The sequence below is a fragment of the Pseudochaenichthys georgianus genome, chromosome 7 (assembly GCF_902827115.2).
Source record: "Pseudochaenichthys georgianus chromosome 7, fPseGeo1.2, whole genome shotgun sequence".
Lineage (NCBI taxonomy): Eukaryota > Metazoa > Chordata > Actinopteri > Perciformes > Channichthyidae > Pseudochaenichthys > Pseudochaenichthys georgianus.
The window spans coordinates 18,155,531-18,176,853 of record NC_047509.1 but is presented as its reverse complement, the minus strand read 5'-3'; the positions used below and the strand labels follow the sequence as shown (position 1 = coordinate 18,176,853).

The 21,323-nt window shown below is 41.2% G+C and overlaps 3 protein-coding genes across 4 annotated transcripts in view; 2 read left to right on the top strand and 1 right to left on the bottom strand.

The window, feature by feature from the left end:
* The first annotated feature begins 2,440 nt into the window (after positions 1-2,440).
* On the top strand, positions 2,441-8,179 carry ddx20 (DEAD (Asp-Glu-Ala-Asp) box polypeptide 20). The gene is made up of 11 exons (XM_034086948.2): positions 2,441-2,797; positions 3,710-3,804; positions 4,195-4,363; positions 4,451-4,565; positions 4,689-4,831; positions 5,180-5,318; positions 5,445-5,503; positions 5,721-5,803; positions 5,941-6,046; positions 6,639-6,740; positions 6,849-8,179. The coding sequence occupies exons 1-11, from the start codon at positions 2,602-2,604 to the stop codon at positions 7,964-7,966; spliced, it is 2,325 nt and encodes a 774-aa protein (XP_033942839.1). The 5' UTR covers positions 2,441-2,601; the 3' UTR covers positions 7,967-8,179.
* Positions 8,180-8,665: 486 nt separating this feature from the next.
* On the top strand, positions 8,666-14,405 carry LOC117449333 (D(2) dopamine receptor-like). The gene is made up of 2 exons (XM_034086951.1): positions 8,666-9,700; positions 11,841-14,405. The coding sequence occupies exons 1-2, from the start codon at positions 8,666-8,668 to the stop codon at positions 11,994-11,996; spliced, it is 1,191 nt and encodes a 396-aa protein (XP_033942842.1). The 3' UTR covers positions 11,997-14,405.
* Positions 14,406-14,559: 154 nt separating this feature from the next.
* Positions 14,560-21,323, bottom strand: part of LOC117449332 (A-type voltage-gated potassium channel KCND3-like) — a 139,610-nt gene continuing 132,846 nt past the window's right edge. The window contains exons 6-9 of one of the 2 annotated variants that reach the window (XM_034086949.1): positions 19,576-19,608; positions 19,245-19,337; positions 16,579-16,838; positions 14,560-15,446 (exon numbers count right to left, since the gene is read on the bottom strand). In XM_034086949.1, coding sequence (XP_033942840.1) covers positions 15,290-15,446; positions 16,579-16,838; positions 19,245-19,337; positions 19,576-19,608 — 543 coding nt within the window. In that variant the 3' untranslated portion in view covers positions 14,560-15,289. The remainder of the gene's footprint in view (positions 15,447-16,578; positions 16,839-19,244; positions 19,338-19,575; positions 19,609-21,323) is intronic. The other variant, XM_034086950.1, reaches the window with a different exon arrangement.

Below are 21,323 nucleotides of genomic sequence, written 5' to 3'. Positions count from 1 at the left end.
AATCATTATGCTCATATGTTTTCACACAATTACAAATAAAGTCAATGTATTGTATGACATGAAGTTGTGCTTCATTCGGAGTCAATAATACATTCATTCTGCCTTCATCCATTCTGCCTTCAACTGCACAATGACTGTGGACTGTACCGACATCCATTTAGCTGCCCCCAGTAAGATGAACCAAGCAAAGAGGGTCGCCATCATGCCCAAGGACATCCAGCTGCATCCGCGGAGAGAGGGCTTAGACTGACCTGAGACCAGCACACCCAAACACAACGGCTCTTTTAAGAGCCACCTACAGTTTCAAAGAGTTGCAATCCTACGTTGTTATAATGATCAAACCGGTTCATGTGTCACTTAGTTTACTGAACCGTGATGAATGAAAGAAATTAGTGAGGTAGTGGTTTACTGAAGTTACAAAGACATTACTATATGAGTAACAGGTCAGTGTAAACACAAGCTTCTGTCAATTATGGATCATTCAAACTATATACAAATAATATGTAATAAAGTTCTAAAATAAGTATTCGGTATATTCCTTGATAGCTTTTGGAGAAGGTTGTTTTTAAGTTTACTAAAAATCTATCGTTTCAACTGTTTCACTTTATACAAAGGAACAGGTGAGTAGAGCATTATTGAGTTTCTTATTCTGTCAGTAAATTATCCAAATGAAATGTTTATCATTATTTGAGTCAACCCTAAACAAATTGATTGTACCTTTTTAATAATGACCTTACATGGTCGGCAAAGTTAAATTAACTTCAATCAAATCTGTTCTGAGAAAAAACTAATAAATGTTTAAAGATAGGAACTTGCCATCCCACTGAAGAACAGTCCGTAGAGATTTAAAGGCGTAGTTGTAGTTCAGTCCAACGTTTCATTTGGATTCATTTCGCCAACAGGCAACTATTTTCATAAAGAATATATATATTTTTCAAAGTCAACTTTATTGTCAATCTTACTCAGTTTGTGTTTATAGACAGAGAGATCAAAAAGACGTTTCCAACAATCCCAAATACGAAAAATTAAATTATACAATTTACAGATATGTAATGTATACAAATATATATATCCTATATACACCATCATGTATAATGATGGTGTATGATGTAGAAGGAAGTGTGGTAGATAACAAGTAAATATAGAGTTGCATACAATGTATGTACAGCAAAAGATGGAATAACTAAGAAGCACGCAGTATAATAATAATTACATGCAACAATTACATAACTGCTCAGCATCTCCACCACAATCCCAATCTGCTGTGTCCTGTTTTCCTCCCCTCTGCATAACACCCATCGCACATACGGAACACAACGCAGAGTCTGAGGGTGTTAAGAGTATGTTTATTTAAATGTCCTCCTCTCTACTGGCCAACACAGGGAGCATATGCTGGGTGTAGAATTGTTCCAGGAGGAGGAGATTTCCATGTCATGCAGGGTCTTTGGGGATGAGGATGATGATCGCCTCCTTCGTGGTCCACACAACAAAGTAGCAGAGACTCCGGTCTGTGATGTGCAGCTGCCCTTGGACCTGGTGCCAGTATGGGTGATATATGACCCACCCTCCTCACGGAGACAGAAGGATGGTAACTGGACTGCCTCCGCGATGGTCATGTTCATGTCACCAAAATCCTTGAATCTACACACAGCAAATAAACTCAAATGACACATCGAGATGTAAAAGGAGATCACACATACAGTATAGAATATCCTGTATAGGCCGCTTCAATCTGAAGAGCAACTAAAACAAAACACGGGAGTTTACCTTGTTCTTGTGAACACTAATGTTATCCACAGCACACACAGACCACGAAGTTCTAAAGGAGAACACTAGTTACTGAAACAAAACACGTTAGTGTACCTTGTTAGCTAATGTTAGCTAGCTGACATTAACGTTACACATTGCACTCATATTACTCACCAACATCTTGTAAAGCCGGTCCCGCTGCTCTTACAGAACCGACTAACTCCCCTTTCGTGTATGTACAGCTCTCAACGTGTCCAGACTTGTAGTCACCTCGTTTTATACTTTTATTCTCATTCTGAAAGAAACTCAGCGGTTTCACACAAAAAAATGTGTAACTTCACAGTTTTACGACACATTTTAATTTTTTTGACTTGCAAAATATTCTTTTAAATTGACAAACATCATATGTGTCATTCGTGGCACAATTCAAACGCGATCAAAAGATAACCTTTCTCTCTCCATTGACTTCAATGTATAATTTACGCTTCCGGGGTCCCATGGAGGCTCCCGGAAAGGGAGAGACTTCGCCTCTGCCCACCCATAACGCCGTGGCTGGGCTATTTGTCTTTATTGATTTACTGTGGACAGATGGACCACAGCTTGTCCTTCATCCTGTATTTAACAGTTAGACAAGGTTCATTTTTAAAACCAGGTTTATCCTTTTTTTGGTTCAGCCAAAGGAAGTCTTTTATTCTCTCTGTGGTTTTATCGTGGGGTTTATTCATAGGTCATAAATGTGGATGTTAATTCTCCTCCCATTCACCAGAGGGCGATGAAGGCGATGAAGACTGCATTATCGAGCGCATTAAAGCTGCTGAGTTTGATCACTGGCGGTAAACAACTACAGTCAACATGGCGGCCTCCGTGAGGAGAGCAGCGCACGACATAGAAACACGAAAGCGGACCGATGATGTGCTTTTATCGGAGGGAATAGACTTCAGCTCCCTGCTGCTCTCTCAGCCCGTGTTGGAGGGGCTGTCCTCAGCAGGCTTCCAGAAACCCTCCCCGATCCAGCTGAAGGCGATCCCGCTGGGCCGCTGCGGACTTGGTGGGTGCATTTAACTGCGTGGGCCGCCCCACATGTTTACTGTTTCATAGTTTATTTATGTCTGTTTGGATAGAGAAACACTTCAGCTGACTGGATCTGCCATCTAAAGATGGAGCGAGAGAGAGGAGCTGTGGATTATTGTTATTGATTAATGCATCATTGTTTCTTAGGGTCAAAAACACTAATCACAACTTCAAATGAAAGCGTTTATGAAAAGTTTGTGAAAAGTAACAGTAGATATAGATTAGTTGCAATTTGGTTACTTTTCACATTGAACATGTGCTCTTTCATTAAATAAATAAACTAAACGCTTTCATTTGAAGTTGAGGTGTATATATATAAAAGACAATGGTAGGGGAAACAACACTGCTGCATTGATCTGGAGTCACTAGGTCACATGACAAGGAAGCTACTGAAAATTACTCTTAATTATTTATTTATATTCTATTAAAATGTTTATGTGAAATCAATTCATGACATGATGACACATCTGTTATCCAATGGGGACGTGCCATATAATATAAGACACATTTATCATTTAATTTAAGCATAATTTTCACTAATACTAGCAAGTTAGTATGGATGTAATGAACATTACGTTGGTTTTGCGTCATTTCAAATGGTAATTTATTGATGGTTCCTAAGTAAAACCCCTTGGGTTAGGAGCGAGGGCTCGGATGTGAGAAAGTGCTTTCGCCTGCAGCTTTGAAGCAGAGAGCGGTTAATCACAGTGCACTTAGAGAAAAGACCTCTGATTGGTCGTACTGTTTAACTGTGGATGGGGAGCACAGGAATGATCAAGCGGATTGTGATTATCGACAGTGAAGCATCAATATTGCATGCAATCAAGTACATTTAACTGTGAATGCCAGCATTGTGATTGTGATTTTACAGACTGATCTGTTGTTTCAGATTTGATTGTACAGGCCAAGTCTGGCACAGGGAAGACATGCGTCTTCTGCACCATCGCCCTGGACTCCCTTGTCCTGGAGAATCCTGCGATTCAGGTGAGCGGATTCATTCAAGATCATAAGATCAATAGAATATGGAGAAATGTATCCTTCCCATAACACTTTTAATTTGAAAATGAACACTGCTCAATTTTACCAACAACAGATGATTGATAACTAATCCCTTTTTAGTTTTGAGGGTCTTAATCTGATGAGTTTAAGTTGCTCAGTGTTCAAAGTGTAAAATAAAAAAGGGCAATAATTGATAAAGCGGAGGTACATCTGGTCTTGTTGGTGAACTGGCTGCATTCTAGTGAAATCTTATTAGCTGCAGGGTCTACTGATTGGGAACTACCCAACACTTGTCTGTTAATCTGCATGCAATCAGATGTAAGTGCTTGTTGACATTTAACTTTCTCCACAAACAACCTTTCCTTCCTCCTGCAGGTTCTTGTCCTGGCTCCTACACGTGAGATAGCGGTGCAGATTCACTCAGTGGTGATGGCTATAGGCTGTGCCGTGGAAGGTCTCGAGTGCCATGTATTTATCGGGGGCAGGCCTGTGAGTCAGGACAAAACCAATCTGAAGAAGTGCCATATAGCTGTGGGCTCGCCCGGTAAGAGGACAATGGATAAATAGAGGGCTTAACATGTAGCTGTGAAGCTGTTATTTTTTAAAACGTTGCTTTTGGTTATATACCCAGGTCGAATCAAACAGCTCATCGAGTTGGAAATGTTGTCCACCGCCAGCATCAGACTATTTGTTCTGGATGAGGCAGACAAGCTGCTGGAGGAAGGCAGCTTTCAGGAACAGATAAAGTAATTGACATCTGACGGGAACCTTTTTATAACAAATAAAATGAAATGAATTACGTAACTCGCATGTTCATTTATAAAACCCACACGCTGGAATTCACCCGCCCCCTCTGCTTGTCTCTTCAGCTGGATCTTTTCCTCTCTGCCTGTGAACAAACAGATGCTCGCACTCTCTGCCACCTACCCAGAATCCCTCGCTCAGCACCTGACCCGCTACATGAGAGAGCCTACTTTTGTCAGACTCAATCCCAGTGATCTGGGCCTTAAAGGTAAGACATGTGTCAGCTGTGCTGCTGTCATTATTACCAAACAAAGCTTAGAAAAACGTTATTTAATTTAAAGGGTTAAAGCATCTCAAATTACTTGACCTTGCAGCTGTTTTTAGTTGGCACATTTATCTGTAAAGTGACAGCAATTACCTGTTGTCCTGGCTAACGGAGGCTTCTCCTAACACCAGGTACAGGATTGTTTGTAATGTGAGGTGTTCTTCTAAGGGATTATTTCCGGACAGAAAATGTGCTTGTAACAAAGTCAGGCCATATGTGTTATGCTTTTTAGGCAATTATGCTCGACTTTATATTCTCCTTTGCATGTTGTCCTCGTGTGCCCCCTGCCAGGCCTGAAGCAGTACTACAAGCTGGTGCAGTCCCATCCTTTACCTCACATGGTTTTCCAGGAAAAGGTGCAGCATTTGCTGGAGCTTTTCAGTAAAATCCCATTCAACCAGGCGCTGGTGTTCTCCAATCTACACACAAGGTATTTTCATGCTAAGTGTCACTTAACATAGGTTTTTTTGAATATATTTCTTTTACCCACATATTATTTTCAAAAATAAGATCTGAAAATGTGTTTTCTGAGAAATGATGTGGAATGCTCCCACAGGGCTCAGCACCTGGCAGACATCCTGTCCTCCAAAGGCTTACCTGCTGTTTGTATCTCAGGTGAGAGCACACTTTGAGCGGCATTATTCTGTGATGACACGATAAATGTTGTTGAGATCTCTTTGATATTGATTGATTAATATATAGAAAAGTTTATTACAAACCATCTTTAAGCATTTATTATAAAAAAAGGGCTAGTTTTACCTTTTGCAAAAGCGAGGTCAAAACAAATTCTGAAAATCGAACTTGATATGTCTTTGTGTGATGGCGTTTACAGGTGGTCTGACTCAAGACCAGAGACTGGAGGCCATGTCCAAACTAAAGCAGTACCAGTGCAGGGTGCTCATCTCCACTGACCTGGTGAGACACACCTGTCCCGTCTGCTGCTTTTTTCCTGTGTTTTTTCCTTCATGTATCTCTTAAGTTATACAAGTCCTGAGTTTTACAATAAGCTCCTGTTCTTTAATCCTGTATGTTTTCTCTGTCCTTCCTGTCAGACCTCCAGAGGTATAGATGCAGAGAAGGTTAACCTGGTGATTAATCTGGACGTGCCGCAGGACTGGGAGACGTATATGCATCGAATTGGACGTGCTGGCCGCTTCGGTTAGTCTCTAATAGTGTTAGTTTAAAGCAGTAATGGGTGTTTACAATACACGGCAAGTGATTTTGTGAGATTAAAATAATTCACATTTTGATGAAAGCAGCAAAAAGTTTCCAGATTTACGCTTTCGCCTAAGGTCAACGTTTTGTTTTAGTCTAATAGATCACAAAACACCAATAATGCAATCTCCACTACTACAGCAAATCTACCGTTTCCTGACAGTAACACTACACGTCTCTTATCTGCCACCGTCTCATTTTGAAATATCTTTAATCAGTTAAATGATCAATGGTAATGAACTGATAATTGATTATCCACTGACATCGCTAACTCAGAGCAACATAACAGCTGAACATTTTGGAGGATTAGCTTGAGTCTCTGTAGTTATAAACACTGTGACCCACCTAGCTAGTTCCAGGTTCCTCATCATCTGCATTTATCATAATTGTGGCTTAACCTGTGTGCTGTCTTGGAAACAGAAGGCAATAGAGTTTTCTTTTTTTTACACCTGCCGTTCTTGGGCACAGAAATCACTCGCCCTCCTTTATCCCTTCGTAGGATTTGAATGGGTTCTCATCATGGTTTTGTTTGTAGGCACTCAAGGACTGGCTGTGACCTACTGTTGCCATGGTGAGGAGGAGAACAAGATGATGGCCATCGCTCAAAAGTGTGCCCTGACCTTGTCTATGTTGCCATGTAAGTCACATGTCTGTGAAGAGTTCCACTTTCTCCTTTTTAAAACAGAACCTTTCAATGAATGTGATTGAGTGGAACCTAATTAAAGTCTATCTCCTTCACTTTCAGCCACTATAGAGCCGAGTTTGATGGACGAGTCATGTGACTGGGATGTCTGCACTGAAGCTTCTACTCCAGGCCATTTACCCGTGCCCTCCACCAGGACAGAGAAGAAGAAGCGTACCAAGCAAGTCACTGATGAAGCTATGGAGCACTCAAGCATTCAAAGGAAGCCAGAGAAGACCCATCCAGCACCGGGACCCCACAGTGAAGGGAATACAAGAAGAGCACCTCCTCCAGAGGTCTCTCTCCCACAACCCCCTCCTCGGGTGGTGCCCACTCGAAAAGAGCAACAGGATGCTCTGCCGAAGATCCCTCCCCTCAGCTCATTCAAGAAATGTAGGTCAAGGTTTATGACCCTGGAGGAAGCTGATCTAGACTTCCACAGCTTCATCACCACAGGGTTGGGTAGATCAGTGGAGGTCATCAAGGATTTCAGAGGTGGAGAGGATGGTGATGGACATAGAGAGTCTACCATCCTAAATGATGATGGAGCTCAATGTTTCAAACAAAAAAGGTGGAAATCTGATCTCCCACCTCCAAAGGCAGTTCCCAGTTCTTCAAGCTCGCAATCTGAGGAAGATGATGAGCCAGATCAGACGAGAGGAGGGGAACACAGAGCAATCTCTGAGCCTCAGCCTGAAGCTAGACCAACACCCATTGTGTCCAAAGAAAAGGCAGGGTCCACTACATCATCATCATACATTTCTACACCCAAAACATATCCCCAGCCGGCATCAAATGCAAGCGCTTGGTCTCAGCCCAAGAACTCTGAATCTGTACCCACTGTTAGACCGAGCGGGCATCTCAGGCAGGCGGCTCCAACGCAACATGGAAGAAATGAATCCAGAAAGGTTACAGAAAAGAATGCGAAACAGAGCAAAAGGGTTTCAGAGAAGATGCGCAGAGAGCAAAAGAGGGAAAGGGATGAAGAAGAACATGTTGATGAGGAGGAAGAGGAGGGGGATTGGAGTGCTGAATCTTACTGGAGAGCCTGGAATGATTACTACGCCTCCATGTCTCCTGTCCAAGAGCAAGGTTACCAAAGCTACTACAGTGTAGCCCACAACTGGATGGCTGCCTATCGTATGAATGCTGTCTACATGGAGGAACTCCTAAAAGACTGACATTTCTATTCTGCTTATCAGGACATTTAATCGTACCGTTTTCAAATTGTAAAAATGTGTCTGAATGTCCCCTGTAGAATAATTATTTAAAAGTTTGCTCTTCTGTTCCAACAAGTTGCACATAAAATGGTTGACTCTTTTTTTCTTAGTAAATCCATACCCTAAACTGTATGCTCCAAATACTTTTCCAATAAACTACCAGTATGGATCATGTATTGCAATATCCTCTTCTTCATGTTTACATGCTATGCTTATTACGATATAGTATGATTTATTTTCTTCTGACTTTAGACTACAAAGAGCATCCGCATCACCTGCCCTAATCAAACTTGGTGTTTAAGGAGGAAGGTCAAGGAGAGGCTAAAAACTGCAATCTACTTGCCAGGCTCTTCAGCAGAGCATGGCAAGGTTGGGCCACTCCACTTGCTCCTGATTACAGACTAATCAACTGACCATTCAACCAATCAGTGCTGGGCAAAATACATGGCAAACACCCTTAAATACTTTTAAGGGTGTTTGCCTAACTCCATTTTGCCATCTGTAGTGTTTATGAATCTTCATTGTAGAGCAAGGTGGATAGCTGTTTACTCACTCTGAGCTGCAGGCCACTGATGTGGACTTCAACTAGGATGTGGTTAGGATGAACCAAAGAGATGTTTATAGAATCCATAAGAGGGAGCGTCAAACGGAGATGAAAATATGGATTTACACACTTTCTGGAACGAAACAACCGCGCACAATGAGACTGACGTGCATACAATGTTTTTTATTTTTAACTGCATAGTCTTAACTTTAACTTTGGTTTTGGGAACACCCGGAAACCTGTGGGTTTGTTGGGTAGTTTACAGGACCAAGAGCCTACAGACTTTTAATAATGCGCTGCTGGTCAGCTTGGCGGTCAGTGACCTCCTGAAATGCTCAGTGGACACCCCTCTGCTGCTCTTTTGTCTGCAGTACGGAAAGAGCAGCCAGGTGTCTGTGTCGGTGTGCACCCTGCAGCAGTTCACCTATGCCCTGTGCAGCTGCGTCCAGCTGCTCACGCTGGTCAGCATCAGCGTTGAGCGCTACCAAGCCATCGCGTATCCTTTCCAAACCGAGAGGAGGAAAGCCAGGGTCAGGCTGTGGATCCTGTCCATCTGGGCATGCGGCCTCCTGCTGGCTATAATCTCTCTGATTCTTTCCAAAAATGCGCTTTTTTGCATGCTGTGCCGTCAGAACCACGGTAATAATGGGGACGAGTGGCTTCAAAATGCGGATCCATTTGGCTCCTACGTGCTGGTTCCGGTATGGGGGTTGTCTCTTACTGTGATTGTTATCCACTACATCCGGATATTCAAAGTTGTAAGGCAGCACCGAAAGAAAGTGTTCAGTCAGGGAATCCAGCTGAGGCCAACAGTGTCAAAACACGTGTGGCTGGATGTCCCGGCCCCGGTACCACGGACAGCTCCGCTGGGCTTCTTCAGCCCTCTGCCCTCCCGCCGCACGGTGCTCCTGGTGGCCGAAGCAAGGGCTCCTCGTGCGGGCTCGTCCACAGAAGGCGCCCCAGGGAGACTTCCGGAGATCGTTGGGGCAGTGTGTCTCCTGACACCCGGGGCCAGGGAGCGTAGGAAGAATAAGATGGAGGGGAAACTGGCTCAGCGTTTTGGGTACATAATCATTGCGTTCACACTTTTCTGGATGCCCATGCTGGTTATTTTGCTTATGAACGTCGTCTCGTGGCAGGATGCGGACAAAGTGAGTGTCATTACTGCATTTCTCCATTCTACAACACAATTCATGTTCAGTGTGACGCAAGCAATTATGTGTTTGACATACTTTACTGGGACTTTTCTTTTCATAATTTTTTGACATACTAAATAATGACTTTTCCCCAATATCTCCAATATCTATGTGATGAATTTGTTCAACTTTTAAGACTTTTTGTTCAAATGTTTTAAATACTTTTCTATATATTTTTTGAAATACTACAATATAATTGTATTATAATTTCCACATACTGTGCTATGATTTTTTTAGACATTACATTTTCCTAAAACTCTTAAAACATTTGACCATTTTTGTGTCATACTATAGTACAATACAATGATTTTCAATGTACTATAGTAACTATACCATGACTTTTTCACATATGAAAAGAAACGTAGACTTTGACTTTTGGACATTCTGGGGGCCCGGGGACCCAAGGTGTGCGAGGTTCTGGAGGTAGGCTACGCCTGACTATTTTAATGATATCTTCAAAAGACTATAGTATGACTTTTTCTCAATATTCACTAAATGGTACTTTCTTTAAAAAAAAAAAATTGAAAATACTATGACTTGTTTCAATATTCTATTCCACAACTTCTCTCTCTCTCACATGTATTGCACTTTTGGGACATAAAAACACAAAGACAGCTAAATATGCACAACCTGCTTTTTTTTTTTCTTTCTCTTTCTCTTTCTCTCTCTCTCTCTCTCTCTCTCTCTCTCTCTCTCTCTCTCTCTCTCTCTCTCTCTCTCTCTCTCTCTCTCTCTCTCTCTTCTCTCTTTCTCTCTCTCTCTCTCTCTTTCTCTCTCTCTCTCTCTCTCTCTCTCTCTCTCTCTCTCACACACACACACCACACACACACACACACACACACTTATGTACCTCAAGTGGGGTTTGAACCCCCGTCTCCATGATGTCAGTCAGCATCCTTCCCCCACTGGACCATCTTCAATATACCAGACAGGTGAAGAACAAAACTGAAGCTAGGAAACTTTATTAATGTGCAGAGAAACACAGATGTCACACTTGACTGAAAAATGGTCAAATTGAAAGACTCACCTGGACCTCACACTGGCCCTCTAAATATTTTTATTTTTTTTAAATATACACAATGTCACCTGACATGCTGGTGTCCAATAAAATGAGGGAATTATATGGGTGTGGCATTTTGTCTGGGGGTGGAACAGTCCTTTCTGCAAGCAAAACTGCAGGGGACTCAGGGCCACCACTTGGTAAGATACATTTCACTTTTTAACATATTAGAAATGTACACAATTTAAAATAAAAAACACACACACACACACACACACACACACACACACACACACACACACACACACACACACACACACACACACACACACACACACACACACACACACACACACACACACACACACACACACACACACACACACACACACACAAAGAAAACCTTTTGAATTCATATTCAAACTATACTATGACTTTTTTAATTAACCTCTTATGGCACACTATCATTTGAAAATGTAAACATTTTAAGTTAAATGTCTCATAACATATTATACTCTGACCTGTTGTGATACTGTGTATTTTACATTTGTTTTAAGGCTCAATATTCTATGACATTTTGAACTTTCGACCTACCATACCATACCATACCATACCGTTTTAAAAAAAGAAGTTATACTAGACACTTCTGGTTATCCATGTTTGGCAAATGAGGGGTGATTTTGATTGAACACACATTGACAGTAGATAGTGCTTCACATATGGATGTTGTCTCAAAGAAGTTCAAATTGTAAAGCGTGAAGTTGCCCTTTACCTTATGGAAATGATGTCATTTTGGAACACCAAATTCTAATCAATTCATCCTTGATTCCAAGTTGAAGATGCTGCTAAATGTGAAGACATTTACTCAAGGAGTCCCTGAGATATTGCATTCAAAAGGGCCAGACAGGAAACCTGATGAAAACAAAAACTCTCCAAACACGAATACCGCGGGTGTGGTCGCATAAAAAAACAAACACATTGAACATTCATTCAAATTATATTTTGGGCTCTGGATCATACTGGAGTTGTCCTGCTGGTACATTTTGGAATGGTATTCTATGTGGTATTATCTTAAGCTCTCCTGTCTTTCCATAGTTGATGATGGAGCTGGAGACATCAGCGATGGTGCTGACCTGTGTGCAGGCTGCAGTGGATCCCCTCATCTACACTTTAGTCACCAGACAGTTTCGCTCTGAACTCAGCAAGCTCCTCTCCTCCATCCCAAGGTGTCCCCAAAAACAGAGGGCCTGAAGATGTAATCCTTTATGAACATTGTGGTCACATGTATTGCACTTTTGGGACATAAAAACACAAAGACAGCTAAATATGCACAACCTGCTACCTTTTTTACACACACTCTGATTTGGAGGCAGGTGAAGAAGAGAGCCCACAGATGTTGTATTTGTGGCAGATATAGATGTTTTATCAGGCGTTTCACAGTCGAGACACAAGACAAGGTCATAAATAATATCCAACACCTGACAAGATACGCACAGCAGTAGTCTCAAGAACGACATGTGGCATAGGAGGGCAAAGCAAAGAGGAAAACTGACTGAGCTCAGAACATACATAACAGCGAAAGAGAGACAAACACAATCAAAGACCTCTGTTTTTGTTGTTTGTAAATCAAAATGCAATCACTTGACATTTAGAGCGGAAATATGCTAACATAATATTTCAAACGGTGTCATTTGAAAGTGCAGCCGACACAACATAGCCTGTTTTGTACCTGGAAGCAGTAAATAACACATTTTATCACTGTCCTAACAACAAACAATACAGGGAACCTCATTTATGCTATTCCCTATGTCATACCCTTGGTGTAGTTTTTGATATTTTCTAAATGTCAGACTTGATGCTGTGAATATGAAGTCAAGGTCTTGAACCCCTCTTTTACAATTACAGTGGAAAAGCTCTGTGGGTCTGTGCTTGTGTTTTTCCCAAGGTAAATTTGTGGACAGATTGACTACACTCTATACATGGATCTAGGCAGCTGGTGTCACTGTTTCAGTAATAAAAGGACCAGCAATAGCACTAGTTCTCTCATAGGAATATCAGAGGTTGATGTAGAATATGTTTGGCTTCTTTTGGGGGGGTACTAACATCTGGATCAGAGGGAACTAAAGCACAACAGGAGACTAAGGGACCTCAGGATCCTGTGTAGTTATGCACTGATAGGCTACCAATTATGCTATATAATTTCACCCATATTGTCTAATATTTATATAACTAAATGTCTTTTTTGTAAGTCTTAGCACAAATGCATGTATTAAATTGGTTAAGCTTTTGAGATGGCTTCATATTAAGATGATTAAATACATTTTTCAAAAGATCATTATACATTTTGCTGCTAGTTTGACAGTTTTTTGTCTACTTAAACAGAAAAAACAAACAAATGTTTGACAACAGCTACATGTGGGCAGACATAATATTGGACCAATTCCTGTATTGCTTTTTGAAATATGCTCTTGGCTGTTATGGAAAATACGCTCTTACGCATTTCTAGCCCTGTCTGTGCTCTTGGTTAACATTTTATTTCATCTATGCGGAGCAGTGGGGGCTTCGTCTGCTGTGACTGAAGCTGCTCCACCCGGTCTTGGAGAAACCACACCAGTGATATCATCCACGTAAAACCAGACCTATCTGTCTGTGTAGCTTCTGAATGACATTCAAGATAAAAAAAAAGCCAACAGGAAGGTACCAGATAGCAGGTTAGCAGAAAAAAACGTCACCGTCCATATTTACAAAGATCAACTTTGATAGGATTTGATGACGGGTAATTCTAAAGTTAAATGTTTGGGCCGTGAGTCGAGAGGACAGACAGAATAGCAAATGTTTTTGGTGGCAGAGATCTGTGGATGGCTCATCCTGTGTCCTCTGTGTCTCTGTTACAACAGGCTTTCCTGTTTTCAGTTATCCAGAAGAGAAAGTAAATAAAATCCTTTGAAACACCAAGGAAGACAAAAAGTACAAACACCAAGTTTCCTAACCACATAGAGTACACATACTCAACAACTTTTTAAAATGCCCGCTGAGTTTAGGGAAGAAAGAACGTTGACAGCTATAAAGACTATTGAAAGCATACTGTTGTTCACACAGGAGGTAAGGATACAACAGGACAACAACGAGAAAGAGTGAGAGAGGAGAGTGAGGAAAAGAGAAAGACAGACTGAGGGAGAAAGAGAAAGAGAACACGAAGACAGCTTCACTGGTTCTGCCAAACAATGGTCAAATATTACAAAATATTCTATTAACAATATTCACAAAGAACCTGGGCACAGGACATATTCGTATCAGAAATTCTCAGCAAACGCCTTGTGCTTTTATTAGAAGTGATTTTAATTCAAAATGTACTTTGTTTTTGGTTTCTTTGTTAGAGAATTTAGTTAGTTGAGGTCTGTAGGGCTGAAGCAGCCCAAATGGAGAACGTAAATAATGGGGAAGGAGGTGGGAATTCACAAAACTATAAAACAAATACATCTCTTTTTACTCCAGCAACAGGCACATTTTGTGTAAAAGGCTTGTAGCTGAGAATTTCGGAAATAAATGTGTACAATGGACCCTTCAGAATGGCAGATAATCAAATATACCATATACTGAGCCATAGAGATTTCCAGAAGAATTGAAACACAAGTTCAATCAACTGAGACAAACACAGTCTCGCACACACACACACACACACACACACACACACACACACACACACACACACACACACACACACACACACACACACACACACACACACACACACACACACACACACACACACCACACACACACACACACACACACACACACACCACACACACACACACACACACACACACACACACACACACACACACACACACAGGCCTCCTATCCAAAACATCACAATTCCTCCATCTAGCAAAAAGTCACATACACTCATTCACAAATATGAAACTCATTGGTAACGCCATCACAGACCACCACCTACCATATTTCTTCTTTTAAAGGATTTTTACTCAGGTGGAATAATTTCAGACCTGAAAAGGAATATTTATCTTATCTATCGAACAGGTGAGTGGACCACAAATGAATAAAGAAAATAGGGCAAGGTTAAATCTGTGGAAAAAGGCTTTGATAAAGTATAATTTTTTCTTATATATATATATATCTCCTGCTAAAAATAGACCATGAGTCAAACTGAAGCAGAAATAATAAAAAGGTGCTGTGTGCACAGTGTGCCCACCTCCGACACTTGGGAGACACGCTCTCACACGTCTCCTCATCCAAAACGTCTCCATACACATTTTCACCTCTCTTTCACCCACACATACACGCACACACACATGCGTGCCAACCAATGACATGAATACACTGTATCTAAAAGCCGTCCTCTGTGTGTTCAGGCAGTCCATGTCGTTACAGTACATGACCAGCAGAGGGCAGGCTCCACCACGGCCAAACTTGGACTCTGAATGCCTTTCCTCCATCGCTCCCAGTCCACCTCTGTCCCTCAGTCTGTCTCAATGAGTCTTTTTAATGTCTTTCTATGTGAGGCTCCTGCACTCTAGTCTTCACAGTGTGGACACCTTCACAACGTTCTGGTGGGTCAGATCGCCATCAGGAGTCGTCACTGGCGGTGTGGGAATGCTGATTATGGCTGTGGTGATCTGGTTGCTCTGGCAGTTCAGGGAGGCTGGCTCGTCTACTCGCATGTTCAGACTGGAGCGGCTACAGGAGGATGAAAAAGAAAGGCTTGGGATAGTTTCTCTATGTTGAAACCCATTGGTTCATGTCCGAGATAAGTAGGAAAAAAGGACAATAGAAACCCTTCTGTTACCCCTTTTTAACTGAAAGCACAACTCTTAATTTGCCATTGCAGTGAATGGGTCCTCATGTTTTATGGAGCTTTAAATAAACCCAGGTGTTAATGGTGATTGTAGTGTTAAACCAATTCAGAATCGACACCTCACTCTGCTCTTCATAGCTCTTAGCTGCTAATGAAACTCTGATCAGTTGTGTTCTTTAAATAAGCTTAGAAACAACGGAGAGCCTTAGCAACAATTATCCTTGCACTTGGACAAATCTGAATGTATTCTTTTAAGTAAGGGACATAACCAGTTTTCTCTTGAATTCAAACTAAGATTAAGGGGAACTTGTTCTGTTTCTTATCTTCAGGAGACAACTAAGAAGAACAAAATATAAGCTTCAAAAAGCAAAGGACAAACTAATGAGGTTGTCTAATCCACAAACGCTTATTAGCAAATCACATTTTGAAAATTAAATTGGCTTCCTGTTGAAGGTAAAGTGCCACATTAAAAACTAATAATGGTCTTCAATAGTTTGTGCAAATTATTTCCCTGGGTATATTCAGATTGTTTGGGATCTCATGGCTGGTGTATCTAACCTGAAACAACCCCTTCTAAAAAGTGAAGTAGGGAAAAGAACATTTTTCTACAGTGGGAGGAGGAGCGGAATAATATTTCAAGGTAATTAATATTCCCATTCTCTGAAAAGAAAAACAGCTGAACAAATGGATGCCGAGTCAAAATGGTAAAATACACTATTCTGGAATTTTGGGTATCTTTTTTTATAGTAGTAAGGATAGCATGTCATCCACTCTTAATTTGCTTCTTAGTAAACACATTTTTAAAAATCCTATTTAGTTTCCAGATTATCTTCATGGGCACACTAGAGAGTGAACAACTCTTTATTGGCACAGTTGTGATTTACAGTATATATCTGAGTAACAGATTTCATGTCATAGATCACTTAAACATCATTGAGTTGAAGTAGTTAAAGTCAAAAGTTAAAGTAGTAAAAGGTCGTAGTGCCTGCCCTGTCCCCTGATGGCCGGGCTCACCTGGTGCTGAGGGGCCGGATGTGGATGGTGCTGAGCTCCTGCAGGCCTTGTTGGTGTGTGTGTTTGTGTGTCAGAGGCTGCATGAGCGCAGGGGCACTGGTGTTCTGTAAAGGGGTGTGGTGCTTCTTGCTTCGGCGGCTGCAGCAGGTGCCCGTCACGCCATCTTGGCTGGAGAGGGAGGGGCTTTGAGAAGGGTAGTTCTGAAGCCCCGCCTCCAGGTAGCTCTGCTGGTAATACTGCTCGTCCACAAACTCATGGTTCTGACGAAGAAAGAGAGAGAGTCATAAAAGAGACGTGACATTTACAACATTTGTATTTATGACCATGTAGTGTATATGACTTGCTTCAAAGCCTTTCTGCTTCAAAGCATGGGTCAAAAACTCTTCTGAGAATGTGTGATTATTTCTTATAAAGGCATATGTGGTTGGACCAAATCAAATATATGTTTGTGTATTGGAGCTCAGAATCTATTTTCCATAGACAGTTTCTCAAAGCAGCTACAATCTCTACTTTAATATCAACAATGGATCATGACTCGCTGCGAGGGGGACCCAAGTTCCCATCAGCAAAAACACGTGGGTTTGCTATCCTGGCTCCAAAATGGTGGAATGAGCTCCCCATTGAAATCAGGACAGCAGAAAGCTTACACACCTTCCGGCGCAGACTGAAAACTCATCTCTTTCGACTCCACTTCGAGCGATAGAATGACTAACAAAGAACTGCTAACAGAGCACTTATATACTAATAAAGGACTGGCTTATCTAAAGCCAGTTGAGTAGCACTTGAAACGATTGGCTCGATGAAACCTGATGTTCTTATATGATTCTGTTTTCTTCAAGGTTGTGTCTTCCTGGTCGAATGTACTTATTGTAAGTCGCTTTGGATAAAAGCGTCAGCTAAATGCAATGTAATGTAATGACTACTTGAAGGAGACATGTGTTGCTCCTAGCAATGAACCAACAAATAATTATTGACTATTACAGTTTTTCTCGATTGCTAACACTAAAATTATACATAAAGCACAATTATTTTTAACTGACACTCAAAGAGCAAAACATCGGCTCAAATCTCCAAAACTCTAAACATGTTTTCAGCTTTTCACACAATTTGCAAATCAACATGGCACTTTGTCAAACCACAGGAATCTGACAGAGAGGCTGGACAGAGGGTTCAGCCTAATCCAAGCCGATTTACTGTTGCCTCTGTAATCCGGACACTTAGACTTGAAAACAGGTTAGTTACCAGTTTGTAGCTCTGCATAATTCACGATATATCAGTGCTTATATCAGTTGTGTGAAACATATTTACTTCATTACTGTAATTAAATTGTTGGCATGTTGCGTATACTATAACTGTACAAACATCCTGCACAATGTACTGTGGTAAACTCACTTTTATGCAACACAGAGACTGACCAACCACTATATCTTTGTTGTTTATCTGAAGGACTGAGAAACAAAGAGGTGGAAAGCTAAGGATGTTCAATGAGGCAGGAAGCAGCAGTTACAAACTGGGTTTTGGAAAACAATGCCATCACACTTAGAGAGATCCGAAGCATAGTAGCTATGTGCTGAGATGCATGTTGCACAATGATGTTTTCAACAACTCATTTGTATTTCTTCCTTTACTGTATTTCTGTAAACTCAAGCAGTCTTTCTCTGCAGAAACCTCTCTGTGCAGAGCACAGCCCATAAAAGATGAAAGTGCTTTAGATTATGCTCAGCAGTGTGTAGTTGGGTGGTCAAACAATCTAGTATTATGAATGAAGTGTGTTATATTTGAGTGTTTATGTAGTTTTGAGTGCAGTTCTTCATTTAGCAGGAGAAATGAGGAGTTTTGCACTTTGGGTGTGTGGTTTTGTGAATTGTGTTCTGAGAAACTGAGCAATTTAAAAAGAAATATGTGTTAGCAATCGAGAAAAACTAAATAAAAATTGATCGACACAAACACGACTTTTAAGAATTGATGTTGCTCCTCTGCTCAATGATTAAATAAGAAGATAATATTACTCCAGCATTGTGTTAACAGCTCCTCTCAGCTGCCCTCAAGTGTACAACATAAATCATTTATTCCAGGTTTAACTTTACTCTCATGCTCCATTTTAATAAAATATACCATATGAGGAATGAGAGTTTGTGTGTGTGTGAGTGAGTGAGTGAGTGAGTGAGTGAGTGAGTGAGTGAGTGTGTGTGTGTGTGTGTGTGTGTGTGTGTGTGTGTGTGTGTGTGTGTGTGTGTGTGTGTGTGTGTGCGTTGTGTACAGCAGAATATGATTGATTATTTTGTTTGCTAAGCTCTGCGTTTTGCCAGGCTGAAACAGACAGTGTGTCCGTACCACATACACAGGTGTGTATCATAAAGGCAGTGTACCGGACATCACGCTACAGTGGGCTGCAGTCGACCGTGCACGTACACATATATAAACAACATTAAGCATGGCTGTCAGTTATACAGTATACAACTAATGAGCCAGCGCTATGCAATACAACATGTGATTATTGCACAATCTAGGAACATTTTTAGTTCATGTGTTTGATGCTAAAACAAAAACAAAGGTTGTATAATAAAATTACTTTAGATTTATTGCTAATGGAGATCTTTTTTTTTACAATAAAAGGTTGAATTTGTGTCTGTGTGTGAGTGTGTGTACGGTGTGTGTACACTCACAGTGGTTTTCTCCAGACAGTGCAGCAGGTGGTGGTGCTGGCTCTCTAGTAGAGAGGTGGACTTGGTTAACAGCTGCTCCTCCTCAGTGGAACTCTGCAGCAAACACACACACACACACACACACACACACACACACACACACACACACACACACACACACACACACACACACACACACACACACACACACACACACACACACACACACACACACACACACACACACACACACACACACACACACACACACACACACACACACAATAAGTGTAATACAACTGTTTTGTATCAGATGTGGGGGGGATGCACGGCTGGCTGCTGTCTTAAGTACCTGTTCTGAAAGGTTCATCTTGTATGGAAGTTGCTTCATTGGAAAAGGAGACAAAAGAAACCCACAGGTAGAGTTTTACTGATGGTCACAGTTAGCACTGAGAACAGACAGCGGTCAAGGCCGCAGTGCTGCCAGTGAGACACAGGAAACATTACTATTCTGGCCCCCAGAGGCTTGTCTGCTAACATTAGTGGAGCCAGTGCATTGATCTGTGCTGCAAGTGAGACATCTCGCACAGCTCACTCCTGGTGCATACACAGTATATATAAAACATTCCATCGTGACATTTCGCCTCCACTCCTGTTATTGCAAGGGCTGGCTACAGGCAGCTCCGTAATGACTTGTTTTCCATATTCATACTTTTCTATGCCGTGGCCTGTTTATGTATTTGTTTGGGTATCTGGGCGTGAAGTGGGCGCCTTTTCCTAGTTCTGTGGGGGTTTGGATACGAAGCTCATTTCAGCGGTGAGCTGAGGAATAAGGGGAATAAGTGGACTGCTGGGATCATTCAAGAAAGTAAAGAAAAAGACAAAACAACAAACATAACATTTGATTGAAAACTCTGCGGTTCATTGCTTTTTTGTCAGTACAGTATTTATTTTATTGTTATATTAGTTAATACTTTGACTGTCAATTCTTTAGGACTTTGAAAAAAATGCTTGCTCTGTGCCCAAAATAAAGATCATATTGAAGAAACATGAACACAAATATGATTTAAGGCTTTTATCTTATGTGCTGTTTGTTAAGTAATGCTTTGATCAAATTCTTTTTTAATTGATGTTACACAAAATATTTGCACCGGGGACTTGTGGTAAATAATAATAATAAAGCTTTATTTATACATGCAACTGAAAGTGCTTTACAAAATGACACATCACAAGTTAAAAACAAACAACAAGAAATGCCCATCAGATTATTTTTAAGAACTTTAAAAAGGTAAATATAACATTTGTAAATATTCTAATAACATCGCAGTATGGTTTTGGGAAGAGCTAATACCTTGAGAACATAGATGATAGCCTTAGTTTGAGCCTAGGAATATGTCTCCCCAGTATACTGTATATCATTGTTCTTGTCAGAAGTAAAGCAATGTTTCACATATACAGACTTTCAATATGTTGCATCAGTCTTCCCAAGCAGAACCTGTGGTTGAGCTGTTTACAAAATACTGCCCTGATCCTGCATGCTCCACAGCATTCCCGTAAGGAAAGTAAAATGCCATGTTTGGAAGATTGGTAGTAGCAATTTTCTGTTTGTTAAGAGGGGCGGCCGGCGTTGCAAGCAGAAGCTTCTTTGCTGATTTCAGAGCTGATGTCTCGGTTTGTCTTTGCCAAGATGCTCACCTGTTTTCACGCTGTTTATCTGTACCTAACACAGCAGTAAAACACAGGTGTTTACCCTGAGTTATTCCCGTCTTTCTCTAAACATGCGACCTAGCCCAGATCAGCAGTCTGTCTGGAGGCGGCGATGGCTCACCACCCAGGTGGCCACCATACTGTAGAGGCTGGAAACAGCTTGATCTGCTCAGCGACAAAACACACTGTGTCACTCTGCATGGTGCTGTACATGTTGCTGGTAAATAGCTGCCTCAGAATTATACTTAACTTGGACAACAGTTCATATTTTATTGAGCAGGCATTCATATTTAAATTAGTTGTTAACTGTTGACTTTTGGCAGCCAGTCTTGCAGTCCCTAGCAGCACTGGAACTCCAGTCGACACCAACGCAATGAATGTGATGGAAAGACA

Bases quoted from the DNA above. Each gene is read 5' to 3' on its own strand.
- ddx20 (XM_034086948.2), top strand. From the start codon at position 2,602: ATGGCGGCCTCCGTGAGGAGAGCAGCGCACGACATAGAAACACGAAAG. The intron at 5,319-5,444 runs GTATTTTCATGC...ATGCTCCCACAG, and splicing joins TTCTCCAATCTACACACAAG to GGCTCAGCACCTGGCAGACA. The intron at 6,741-6,848 runs GTAAGTCACATG...CTTCACTTTCAG, and splicing joins GACCTTGTCTATGTTGCCAT to CCACTATAGAGCCGAGTTTG.
- LOC117449333 (XM_034086951.1), top strand. From the start codon at position 8,666: ATGGATTTACACACTTTCTGGAACGAAACAACCGCGCACAATGAGACT. The intron at 9,701-11,840 runs GTGAGTGTCATT...GTCTTTCCATAG, and splicing joins CGTGGCAGGATGCGGACAAA to TTGATGATGGAGCTGGAGAC.